General features: G+C 35.4%; 2 protein-coding genes and 1 pseudogene across 2 annotated transcripts; all 3 read left to right on the top strand.

The window, feature by feature from the left end:
- Positions 1-3,151: 3,151 nt before the first annotated feature.
- On the top strand, positions 3,152-4,370 carry LOC114755000 (thioredoxin-like protein Clot). The gene is made up of 2 exons (XM_028943871.1): positions 3,152-3,353; positions 4,120-4,370. The coding sequence occupies exons 1-2, from the start codon at positions 3,209-3,211 to the stop codon at positions 4,365-4,367; spliced, it is 393 nt and encodes a 130-aa protein (XP_028799704.1). The 5' UTR covers positions 3,152-3,208; the 3' UTR covers positions 4,368-4,370.
- Positions 4,371-6,574: 2,204 nt separating this feature from the next.
- On the top strand, positions 6,575-7,888 carry LOC114754949 (thioredoxin-like protein Clot). The gene is made up of 2 exons (XM_028943803.1): positions 6,575-6,821; positions 7,629-7,888. Exons 1-2 carry the CDS (start codon positions 6,677-6,679, stop codon positions 7,874-7,876), a joined length of 393 nt encoding a protein of 130 aa, XP_028799636.1. The 5' UTR covers positions 6,575-6,676; the 3' UTR covers positions 7,877-7,888.
- A 2,081-nt stretch (positions 7,889-9,969) lies between these two features.
- LOC114755058 (FT-interacting protein 3-like) lies at positions 9,970-12,345 on the top strand (annotated as a pseudogene).
- Positions 12,346-13,156: the final 811 nt, after the last annotated feature.

The raw sequence follows: 13,156 nt of genomic DNA on the forward strand, positions 1-13,156 counted from the left end.
ATTAAACCAAAACCACAAGCTCAACACTTCGGTTTCTTGGGTGCTATGAACAAAGAGGCAAGGACAAAAATGACTCTTACTAACAGAAGCAATCACTAAAACTTTTTTTCCCCCCTTTTGCCTCCTACTAAAACTGGTTTAGCTCATGTGAGGTGTCATTAATTTTAATTAATTTAACTGATATTGTTAGTATTTTGGACCATGTAGAAGGTTTGGACAGGACATAATGTCCCTCTAGGGACATCGGATGAAATCCACACGAGATGCATATATGGCAGCTACAAGCGAGAAGGCTGAGAATGGACAGGAACGTAAGAAACAACAATGGGAGCTTCAGATTTCTGAATCTCTCTGTGTCTCAGCGTTAAAGAACCTGCTTTTAAAATTTAAATTCGTGACCTCTTGTTAAGGCTCCCTCACATGGAATCTAATAAGCGACATCCTTATCCTCACAAAGAAGAAACTGTTTTTAACATCTAAATTCGTAACCCCTTGTTTCAGCAAGCTTACAGTTGTTCTGAGACTCACCCTCTATTGCATGCAATCACAAATATATAATGATACAAAAATAGTCAATTTTTATGTGTTTTTCCCCCTTTACTAATCCAAATACGAGGTGGGGAAAAGATTTTTTTGGCCAAATAAAAAATATATTTTTTAATTTTTCTCTTTCTATCCTTTGTTTTTGCCCTCATTCAAATAAAGTATTCATCCAGTTTTTAATATACGACCTAATTATTAAGTTGATTTTAATCTTAAATATAAGACATATTTTTTCATATTTATTAATTTTTTCTAAATTACTTCTATTGATACTATCCCAATCATAATTAAGGAGAAAATAGAGGGAGGATATTAAAAAAGATGATCATGATATTTTAAAAAAACATGTTATACTTCTTATAATTAATTAATTTATCTAATTTTTTTAATTTAATTAAATTAATTAAATAGATCTTAGAAATAATATTAGTTTAAAATCGTAAAAGTCAACACGGGGGGCCAACCTGCCCGGAGCTTCCACGTGCACCTTTTTTAACTCCGTCGGTTGTTTTCAATTTTCATTGTTCGCTGAGGACATCCACTCTCATGAATTCGTTGGAGATAGGCGCAAGGGTGGGAGTCGAGGATGCCGTAAATCTGGGGGAAGAAGACAAGGAGAGGGTTCAAGTGAAAGGGCAGAGAAGGGGCAGGTTGCCACTAACCCAAACATTGTCGTTTCAACGGTGAGCACCCGAAAATGCGACGAGGGATGAATGGAGGGTGAAAACAAGACACAGGTTAATGCTTTGCCATTTTTTCCCCAAAAAAAAAAAAAATCCAGCACCCCAGAATACTTTTTCAGTGTGATCTAATATTCTAAATTAATTGCAATATTTTAAAATATTTTCTCAATAATACTCAATATGTGATAGTTAACACCTTGAGATATTTTCTATTTCTCCGGTCTTAAATATAAAACCTATATACACACCACAACAAAAATCTTATATTTAAAATTAAAAGAGTAGTTAATTTTGAGCATAAGAGAAAAGCAGAAGCCGCGTTTAAAATCATAATCAGTGTTAATTTTCATATCCTACCCTTTTTAAATTACGATCTACTCGTCACTCGATATGAACTTAAAAAAGAATTTTAAAAAATACCGTATAGTAAGCTTATATACACTTTTTGGTTCTAGCTCATCTTAATTTCAATTTTACTAGTATTAATTTATTAATAATTAAGATAATATTGAAGTCAAAATGCTGCTGTGTTTTTTCGCTCGGTTTTTTCGCCGGAGAAAGTGCTGATGTGTTTAGATCCCCTACTGCGAATGTGTAAAAGTTCTCTCCTCAAGTTTATGGACGACTCATCCAATCATCTATCAATCCTTTTGTATTGATTCTTAATGCTAGTCCGTTACTTAATATAAAATCTTATTTAATTTTTATTTTGATTCTAAATATAAGATCTCAATTCATTTTTTTCATATTTATGTATTTTTTTTAAATTAGTCTTTCTAACAATAGTAATTCTAGCTAATACATTTTATTATAAGAATATTTTAACAAAAACAACACCTATTTAATTCAAATAACTAACTTAACTTATTCTTTAATTTTCTCAAATTAGTTAACTGGTTCTTATAATTAGAATCAAAGGTATTATAAAAATTAGGTGGGATTTGCTTTAAACATAAGATCTCAATCTGTTTTAGTTTTCATTTTTTTAATTGTAAGGGTTTCATACCAAGAAATAATTCGAATCATTCAATGTATATGATTGAAAAGGATGATTTATGATTAAATATGATGGTTTAGAAAGACCAATACAAACTTATAACAAATAACCAACTTAACTAATTTTCTTAATCTTCTTAGATTAGTTATCTAACTCTTATATTAATGATTGATATTATGATTAAGGGCTTGTTTGGGATAGCAATGAAAATACTTATAAGCATATTTCATATCAGTTGAGATAAAACTCCTCTCACGTATTTATCTTGTATTTCGTAAATTATAATTAAAAAATTATTTGTAAACTATTTCATAATTGTGGTTTTTTTTAACCAGCAAAAATTGTGGTATATTACTATCACATCAGATGAAGGTATCACATGAATCACATTTAATTGGAGCGGACCCTCGCATTATTGACGTGATTTTTATATTGATAAGAAATAATATCAACCAGACTTTTATTTATCAAGGACCTTCTATGTCATTCAACTACCAGTCTGTTGGTATTTCTGGCAAAAAAAAAAATAAGTTTGTTGGTAAAATAATCATTGGTTCATGATTTAGAGTTGTGTGGCCCTAATAATTTTTAAAAATAATTTTTATTAATACCATAATTATTAATATTATTTTTAATTCTTAAAATTTAACCTTATTTTAGTTTTGATTTGTAAGTTAGAGGTAAAATTTCACTGACCAAAACGAAAATGAAGTTAAATCTAAAAGACCAAAATTCTTAATTTCAAATTTTAGAAACTAAAATATAAAATAAAAAATTAAATTAAATTTTAGAAGCAAAGATAACATTAACTTCTACAAAGAAAAATTGGAAAAGGAATCAAACTGAGCCCCGGTAATCTCATGATGATCCGACCCGTTTTCCAATCCAAGAGAATCCTTGCATATAATGGCGCGTAAATGATCCTCGTCCCCGCCAGAAAGGTTCCCTATTCCTGGTTGTGAAGTTGCGGAAGACAATAGGAAAAATGCCGCTGAAGCTCTTTGATGCCACGGTTTCGAGCTTCGATGGAGTCTTCGAGCAGTTTCGATCAGAGGCGCCGAAGAACAAGGCCAATCTAATCGTCTTCCTGGCCGACAAAGACCCTGCTACCTCTCTCAGCTGGTGCCCTGGTATTGTTGTGGTTCTTGAACTGCTTTCGAATCTCCGTAGATCATGCTTGCTTCTCTGTGTTATCTTTTCCCATTTTTCAGTTTTCCGTGGAAGCTTGCCCCTAGTTCCCAGATATGGCGACTTTTTGGGGGACTTCTGGAATTCTGCAAGATTATATTCATATTGTACCTGTTTGTTTGGAGCAGTAGGGCACATTTAATGAAATGTTTTCGGTAGCCTATCTGAAAGCTGTTGAGGGATAATTCGATGAGAACTTTTAGATTTCTTATTAGTAAACAAAAAACTGGGCGCGAATTGTGAAATACATCTTACTGTGGGAAAGCTCCACAGAGGTGAAATTACCCAACCTTCATTAAATAGTGGGAAGCGCTTGTTGGCGAATTGAGGTTTGAAGAAGAGGGTGGTAAGACTGGCTATTATACTACTATGTTTCTGATCTTTGCTCTGCAGACCTGGCTGATTCATAATTTTCTTTCTACGTTGGTGGATATTCACAAACTTTTAGTCATGAAAGAAAAGGAGAGTGAATCATGGGTGAGAAGAGAAGAACTAGTAATTGAAATTGAAGTTTTCAAATTGAAGTATGAAATTGAAATGTAGGAGTGGCTTGAGAACCCATCCACTGCATTACTCGTCACCTGCAATCACCCAACAATAGTTTTGAGTTATTGTCCCTATCCTCACAAACCAGTCCTAAACTAGTTAGAACTCTTTTAACGAAACCCAAAATGACTTGTTTCTGTTTGGCTCTTTTTTCGTTCACAGACTGTGTGACGGCTGAGCCTGTGATCTACAAAAAGCTGGAAGCTGCAACAGATGATATTGCACTGTTGAGGGCTTATGTAGGAGACAGACCAACATGGAGTAACCCTCAGCATCCATGGAGGGTGGACTCAAGGTTCAAGATCGCTGACGTGCCGACTTTGATCCGTTGGGAGAATGACACAATCAAAGGTCGTCTGGAGGACAATGAAGCCCACATTGAAGACAAGATTGAAGCTCTTCTTGCCTGAAATGATCGCAAGGGTAGCTCGATTCAGTATGTAAGAACTACTAGTTGTGGCGCTATCTTCCCAGCAATTCATCCGTCCTATTATCCTACGTCTAGAGCTTCGCCTGCAGATCATAGAATAAAAATAAGATGTTAAATGCTAGTGAATGAACCCCCTGCATCCTTGTAGCTTCGTCTAAGAAGGACGTGTACTAAGACACAGCTTGACATGAGTATATGATATGTTCAGATGCATTGTGAAGTCTTCCCTTGGATTTACTGGATGATAATTAATATTTTGAGTAAATTATATCTTTTGTATAATTTAAAATATGCATTGATTTATTTCTTTGTCTTGGGTTTTACAAGAGATTTTGAGCCATTATCCTTGCCACTTGAGTTGGTTCTAGGTGGGAAAACATACACATACTTTTTTAAGGAAAATGGTTATACTCATACTTTAGTCTAATTTCAAGTATTAAGAAAAATACAAATTAATAGTTAATTTGAATGCATAATATGAAAATTTCATGAGGAAGAAATTTATACCGTTGATAACTAAATTGCGGGTAGAATAGATTTAATCATAAATATAAGATTTTAATTTACTTTATCTTTTTAATTTATAATTGTTTTTTAAAATATTCCTATTGATTATATAGTGTTTTTATTAGAAGGTAATTTTAATACACATAATTAAAGAGGTTAGTTTAGAAAAGTTAATATATATTTGTTACAAATAATTAACTTAACTAATTTTTGTAATATCTTTAAATTAGATATTTAATTTTTATATTAAGAATGAGAAGTAGTGCTTCACACGAGGTTAATTCAAATGAGCTCGTACAACTAATATTCTCGAATGAAGAAAGAAACTTGACTATATGAACAGAGAGGCAAGGACAAAAACGACTATTAACAAAAGCAATCAAACTTTCGTTGTTCTTTTTTTTTTTTTTGCATCCACTACAACTGGTTTAGCTCATGTGACGCGTCATTAGTTTTAATTAATTTAATTGATATTATTAGTATTTTGGACCACGTACGTATAAGGTTTGGACAAGACATAATGCCCCTCCAGGGACATCCAATGAAATTAACTCAAGAAACATGCGCGCACACATATATAGCAGCTACAGGCGAGAAGGCTGAGAATGAACAGGGAAGTAAGAAACATCAATGGAGGCTTCATATTTCCGAGCCTCTGTGTGTCTCAGCGTTAAAGAACCCGCTTCCACTGCATGCCCCTTATTGGTTTCATCTTCTTCGATGAAAAGAAGATGAAGCTGTTAGGCTCGAAGTAGCAGAACATGGTGGCTGACATAGAGGACACTCTCTTACCTCTTAATTATCTCTAAAGCTATTAATTAAACACAATGCAAGAGGAACGATTCTTACATTTGGTACAGAGCATTAAAAACAAGGAATAAAGATTGAGATTAAGATTAAAAAAAAATTAAAAATGTTTAGTACGAATAATTTCTTATTATATGGGATTAGACAATCTCATATAAGTGAGATTGGAAAATATCACATTCTTCTATGGTATTCTCTAATCCCACGTATATGGATTTGTCTAATTCGTTGTTGCTCATACTAGACACTTTTTAAATATATTTTTTCAATCACAATCACAATTCTTACCCTCGGTTTCAATACTCCGCATCAAACGATACCGATGCGTCTGACTTAGGAAGAAAAAGACCCGGAATGTAGTTTTTTCTTGTGAGTAGTCTGTTTTCTTAGTTCCTAGAGGGAAGGTAGGTGCCTCTTTCCTTTGTACTAATATCCATATCTTTTAAGTGAGAGCGCGAAGGTCATTCCAATTGTTATCATTGTGTTTACACACTGATAATAAGATTTCTTAACATGTTTTCTTCTTAACGTGTTTTCTGTTTTTAGTTGTTTCCCCCCCAAGTTAGATCATGAATCTTGTGGATCTTTGCTCCAAAACATCTTGAAATGGTGAGAAGTACTTCAGAGTCTCTCGCTACGTCTTTGAGCTGTGAGATTTCTATATTTTGAATATGTTATTAGAATCTGGCAATTGGCTAAGTTACGGGTCAGAGTTAGCTTTACTCCCGTCTTGGAAAGGGGCTGCATAAACATGTTGGCCCTGATTTCCATTAAAATATATTTTCGGAAGATGAACTTGGACACACCCAACTCATACGCATTGAGTGGTTCATTATATTATTCAAAATGAGTTTGGTGGCATAATGCTGCGCCCAAGCTGCCCGAATCTTGCATATATAATGGCGACCGAATTATCGTTGTCGCCGCCAGAAAGTTATCCTACTCTTGGTTGCAGAGTCGCAGATAAGCGGGAAAATGCCGCTGAAGATTTCCGATGCCACGATTGCAAGCTTCGCTGAAGTCTTCGAGGAGTTTCGTTCAGATGCGCCGAAGAACAAGCTCAATCTAATCCTCTTCCTGGTCGACAAAGACCCTGCTACCTCCCTTAGCATTTGCCCTGGTATTATTGTGGTTCTTGAACTGCTTTCGAATCTCCGTAGATCATACATGTTTCTCTGTGTTATCGTTTCCCATTTTGTTGAGTTTTTTGTAGAAGTTCACCCGTTATTCTCAGATCTGGTGAATTTTCTGGAAGAAATATGGAATTCTGCGTTATTGTAGTGATAGTGTATCTGTTTGTTTAGAGCATTACGGCGCGCATTTAATGAAATGTTTTGAGTAGCCTAACTCATCTTTTGATGAACAATTCAATGACCACTTTGAGATTTTCGTATCCGTAAACAAAAATCTGAAGCGAGAATTGTGAAATATATCTTATTGTGGGAAAACTCCACTTAGAGAGGTGAAACTCTTCATGAAGTTACCCAACCTGGGAAGAGATTGGTGGAGAATTGAGGTTCGAAGGAGATGGTAGCAGGACCGGCTGTTGTACTATTATGTTTCTGATCATTGGTCTGCAGACCTAGCTGGTTCATATTGTCTTCCTTCGTTGGCGAAGATTTATAAACTTTTACTCATAGAAGAAATGAGAATGGATTGTGTGTGATAACTGATAAAGGAAAAACTAGTAATTGAAACTGAAGTTTTGAAATTCGAGTGTGGAATTGAAAAGTAAATCAGTGGCTTGAGAATCCATCTCAACCCACCCCCTTCATTACCTGTTACCTGCAATCATCCAAAAATAGTTTTTAGTTATTGTCTGATTTGTCTCCATCCTCCCAAACCAGTCCTAAACTAGTTAGAACTCATTTAGCAAAACCCAAAAATGACTGTTTCTGTTTGGCTCTTTTTTTGTTTTGGTTCACAGACTGCTCCAGGGCTGAGCCTGTGATCTACAAAAAGCTGGAATCTGCATCGGATGATATTGCACTGTTGAGGACTTATGTAGGAGACATACCAGCATGGAAGAACCCTCAGAATCCATGGAGGGAGGATTCAAGGTTCAAGCTCACATCCGTACCGACATTGATCCGTTGGGAGAAAGACACAATCAAAGGTCGTCTGGAGGACAATGAAGCCTACATTGAAGACAAGATTGAAGCTCTTGTTGCCTGAAATGATTGCTGGTGTAGCTCACTTCAGAATGAAGATCTACTATTTATGGCGTTTTATCTTCCCAGCAATTCATCCATGGAAAAAGCTTTCAAAAAGTTTGTCACTTTCTTTATCTGGCTTGCTTCCACCAGAGAAGGCATGTAATAATAATTTAGCATCAAAACAAAGAAAGAAGCCAACGTATGAGCATATATGCAAAGTGAGATGCTACGATGTCAAAAACATCGGCCTTTAACTATGTTTTTGTTTTTTTGGTGTGACTCTGTGACATTCGCAACAACCACCAAGTTGTTTTCGCCCTGTGGGGGGGGGGGGGGGAAGGTACTTGAGTATTTTTTTTCAGAGCTCACCAACATTACAAAGGACATGAAGAACATTGGTATAGTTTACAGTCCAGACTTCATAAGAGGTTAATTTAATTTAAATGAGCTCTGACAACTAATATGCCGAATGTAGAAAGAAGATTAACAAGAAAATTAAGTATACAAACTATAGGCAAGAGAAAATGATTATTAAGAAAAGCAATCACTAAAACTGTTTTTTTCCCTCTCTTTCTCTTCACACTGAAACTGATTTAGCTCATGAGACATGTCATTAGTTTCAATTAATTTAATTGATAATGTTACTATATTTGAACAAGTAGAAAGTTTGGAGTTTGGACAAAACATAATGTCCCTCCAGGGACATCCGGTGAAATTAACGTAAGATAAATTCTTGGTACAAAATCGACAATAATCTCTGCTTTTAACTTAATTAGGAGAAGCGTTACCACACTTACTTTATCTCAATCCAATCATGATGCAATACCAGCGCATGCTTGTCAGTTATTATATATCTAAAAAGCAGAATAATCCCTCATAAAAGCTTATGATCATATCGGTTATTAAACATTGATGTTCGTCTTAAAAATTTAAAATTCTCTCGTCTCATCTCCTAGGTTGATTTTCTCTCAACCCAAACATGGCATTAATTTTCAAGTCATGAAATTCATCATCGTTCATACAAAACAAAACCAAGAAAAATCAGTTAACCAAAATGAAGTTTTCATGTCATGCGCATTTACGACGACAGTTACGTCTGAGAAATTTTAAAGGCAACGGTAAAGGAGACGCGGGCCACAGAAGTTAACTTCTCGTATCATCCTCTCTCTCTCTCTCTCTCTCTCTCTGTTACCTGTTATGATACACACAGAAGAACCCTCCTCAATTTTCCACATTGATTGCCACAAGGAATGGATTTTTAATTGAAGATCATGTGCAGACCCAATACTTATTTCCCATTGAAATAGGCATTAAAGAAAATCTCTGTCTCAATGCTCTCTTAAGGTTGCTCTGTTTCCCCTGTTTTCAGGCTTCTTCTTACTATTCACATTGCGTCTATCGTGTCTCGTCCCTCAGGTTGAACCCCTCTTCTAGAAATCTTTCACGTAGTGACTAATGCTGCTATTTTTTTTTTTTTTTTAATTTCTACTCTGTTGTCCATAAATTTCACGAAATGAAATGAAGCTATTGCCTGAGTTTTCATCTCTGTCTGTAAACCTTGAAGCTTAGTGATGATTGGAATGGGATAATCTCCAGATACGTGCATGTATTGTAGCCACTTCAAAATTTGCATGAACCCTGCTTTCACATTACTATAATTATAATGAATTTTGCACATCTAATTAGTTTGGTTTTTGTTGCATTACAGAGATAATGAATCATATTTTACAGGGACAAAAAGGAAGAAAAATAAAAGAAAAGACAATAAACTTCGTCATGTGAATTTTTGTTTCGAGTATCTGTAGTTATCATACATGGTTATTTATGTTATTTCTCCTCGATTGATATGTTTACTTTTTTGCTGATTTTAGTCAAACACTTGATCTCTCCTTATTTGCTGTTTGAGGGGATTAAGAGAATGTCAGTATTTGACTTATTATAATGGCTTATTTCAATATCTGTGATTTGTTAGAAGTATGCTTCAACATGTTGAATGTTGAAATATTATGTCCCGATGAATCTCTTATTCATGTCTATGATATGCCAGAACGTTTTTGGAACAATCTAAGAGAATATCTATTACATTTTCAGCCTATTATTGCAGTACAAACAATGGCTAATCAAAATCAAAAGAAGCCACATGAGGATTACTCCCTTAAAGAAACAACCCCAAACATTGCTGCCGGAAGGGTCATGAGTGGAGACAGGCTTCCCACTGCCTTTGACCTCGTAGAGCAAATGCACTTTCTCTTTGTGAGAGTGGTTAAAGCTAGAAAACTTGCCAAGTGCCACTAAATCTAACACTTCCAATCCCTATGTTGAAGTGAAGCTTGGAAGTTTCATAGGAACAACTCGAATTTTTCAAAAAACTTCAAATCCAGAATGGAACCAAGTCTTTGCTTTTGCAAAAGATCGAATTCAGGACCAGTTCTAGAAATTATGGTGAATGATAAAGTAATGGTACCAATGAAACTCTGGGTCGAGTTTTATTCAGTGTATCTGATATTCCTATGAGAGTTCCACCAGATAGTCCATTAGCCCCACAATGGTATAGACTTGAAGATAAAAAAAGGAGTGAAGCTTAAAGAAGAATTAATGCTATCTATTTGGATGGGAACTCAAGCAGATGAAGCTTTTCCCGATGCTTATCACTCAGATGTAGCAACATCCACTATCTGTGATAATATTGCTTATACTCGATCAAAAGTGTATATTTCTCCTCGGCTATGGTATTTAAGAGTGAATGTGATTCAAGCTCAGGATTTGCTAGTAACCAAAAAGAATGATAACTCAGAAATCTTCATTCAAGCTATTCTTGGGAATCTTGCTCTCAGAAGCCGTCCATTGAAGATTAGTCCTAACCCCGTTGTTGGAACGAGGATCTAATGTTTGTTTGCAGTAGAACCTTTTGATGAATCTTTGGTTCTGAGCTTAGAGCAGGGGAATTCAAGCTCTTGCAAGCATGAAAAATTGGGAATTTGCGTGGTTCCATTGAAGAATGTAGAGCAAAGAATAGATGCTGCACCACCTTCTAGCAAATGGTACAACCTTGAACAGCCCAAGAAGGTTCATGAGGGGTGTGAGAAAACTAATAAGGTTAATGAATGTCAACAAGAACAAAAGAGCAAGTTAAGTTTTCAACTAAGCTTAACATGAGGGTCTCCTTGGATGGTGGGTACCATGTTCTTGATGAGGCCACACAATATAGTAGTGATCTCAGGCCAGCATCTAAGAAACTGAGCAAACCAGGGATTGGAGTTTTAGAATTGGGCATTCTAAATGCTATTGGGCTATCACCAATGAAAAAGGACAACAAAACTGATGCTTATTGTGTTGCGAAGTATGGGCCCAAATGGGTTAGAACAAGACTATAGTTGATAGTCTCTCTCCCAAGTGGAATGAGCAATATACTTGGAAGTTTTTGATCCTTGCACAGTCATAACAATAGCAGTATTTGACAATGGCCATCTGCGAACAGAAAAGAATGGTGAAGCACCAGTGGATAAGAAAATTGGAAGGTGAGAATTAGACTCTCAACACTTGAGACAGATAGAGTGTACACCCCTTTTAACCCACTCATAAACTTGCAGCCTCAAGGAGCCATAAAAATGGGAGAAATTCAGTTGGCTGTGAGATTCTCTTGCCCATCTTTACTTAATGTTCTGCAAACCTATACACAACCTCTGCTTCCAAAAATGCATTACGTCAACCCATTATCAGTATTTCAGCTTGATAGTTTAAGAAACCAAGCTGCTGTTATTACCTCATTTGAGACTAAGCAGAGCTGAACCACCTTTGAAGAGAGAGGTTGTGGAATACATGCTTGATGTGAGAGCAAACTTTTGGAGTATGAGAAAAGGAAGAGCTCAAATTCAGAGACTATTTAGCCTTCTGAGTGGTATAGTTTATGTCTGCAAACATTACATACATGAGATTCGTACCTGGAAAAGCTCAGTGAAGACAATCACTGCTTACTTCATCTTCCTTTTAGTCATCTTCACCAGGAAGGAACAATCCTTCCCCTGATGTTTTCCTTGCTTGTCGAATAGGAATAAATCTGGCGATATCCAAAACGCCGAGACTTCCGACCCATATGGATATTAAGCTGTCTCATGCTGACACAGCCACGGCTGAAGAACTAGAAGAAGAGTTTGATCCATTGCCATCGAAATTCAGCGGTGAACACCTGAGAAACAGGTATGATCGGCTGAGAGGGATTGCTGGGAGGTTGCTTACTGTGATGGGTGATTTGGCGACTCAGGGAGAGAGGATTCAATCACTGTTGAGTTGGAAGACCCGAGAGCGACAGCTCTGTTTATGATTTTCTGTTTGTCTGGTGGGATTCTGTGTTGGTTCTTTACTTTTAAGGTTATCTTCTTTGTTCAGGTGACTTACTTGTTGAGACCTCCGAGGTTTCGGTTTGACATACCAGCTGTGCCACAGAATTTCCTGAGGAGGATGCCTGCAAAATCTGATGGCTTGCTTTGATATTCATTTCGTTGATTCTCGTGTTCTTTTCTTTTCTTTATAAAACTCATTTCATCCTTTTCTTCTTCTCCTCCTCCTCTTCTTTTCTTCTAAGTAGATGAATAAAGAAAAGCAATATGCTTTGACTATTAAGCAATACAGAAATTCTGTTTCCTTCAAAGATCATCAAGTAGCTTTTCTTTGTTTGCATTTGGGTCCAGATACTGTAAAACACACAAACAATATAACAGACATTCTTGGACCTCGTTTTGATAAGACACAAATCAAAGAGCTATACAGAGAGTTTTTCGAGGTTGTAAGAAACCAAAAAAAAAAAAAAAACAAATTTCAATCCATAAAATGCATTTGTTCGAAATGGTAAAGCCAGAATGGTTTGAAGCGAATGATGGTTTTAACATTCCTCACAATATGATTTTGTACTTTATGAGAAAAAAATTTCTTAAACATATTTACTGCATAAAACATAAAATTACTTAAAATAAGCTACACTAAACATACAGCAAAACTGATAATGACAATGACCACTTCAAATTTCAAATTTCAAATTTCAAATTTCCAATTATGGCTATGCAAATTGTTTAATCTGGGTATAGCATTTCGTCATTGCCCTATAAATATATTATCCTTATCTATTTTGAGAACAAAATAAAGATTCGGTTATAAAATGCCATATCTTTTATCAAAAAATAAAAATTAAGAATTATAACTTTAAAATATCAAATATATCCTTTAATACAAAAGGATGAAAAATATTTTTCACTTTCATCTCAGCCAAAAAAAATCAATTATTAGTAATTATTTACAAAAATCT

This window comes from Neltuma alba, unplaced genomic scaffold (assembly GCF_004799145.2).
Source record: "Neltuma alba isolate B1F8T4 unplaced genomic scaffold, ASM479914v2 tig00010229_pilon, whole genome shotgun sequence".
In the NCBI taxonomy this organism is placed as follows: Eukaryota; Viridiplantae; Streptophyta; class Magnoliopsida; order Fabales; family Fabaceae; genus Neltuma; species Neltuma alba.

Coding starts and splice junctions, on each gene's coding strand:
- LOC114755000 (XM_028943871.1), top strand. CDS start 3,209: ATGCCGCTGAAGCTCTTTGATGCCACGGTTTCGAGCTTCGATGGAGTC. Junction 3,354..4,119: donor CTCTCTCAGCTGGTGCCCTG/GTATTGTTGTGG, acceptor TTTCGTTCACAG/ACTGTGTGACGGCTGAGCCT.
- LOC114754949 (XM_028943803.1), top strand. CDS start 6,677: ATGCCGCTGAAGATTTCCGATGCCACGATTGCAAGCTTCGCTGAAGTC. Junction 6,822..7,628: donor CTCCCTTAGCATTTGCCCTG/GTATTATTGTGG, acceptor TTTGGTTCACAG/ACTGCTCCAGGGCTGAGCCT.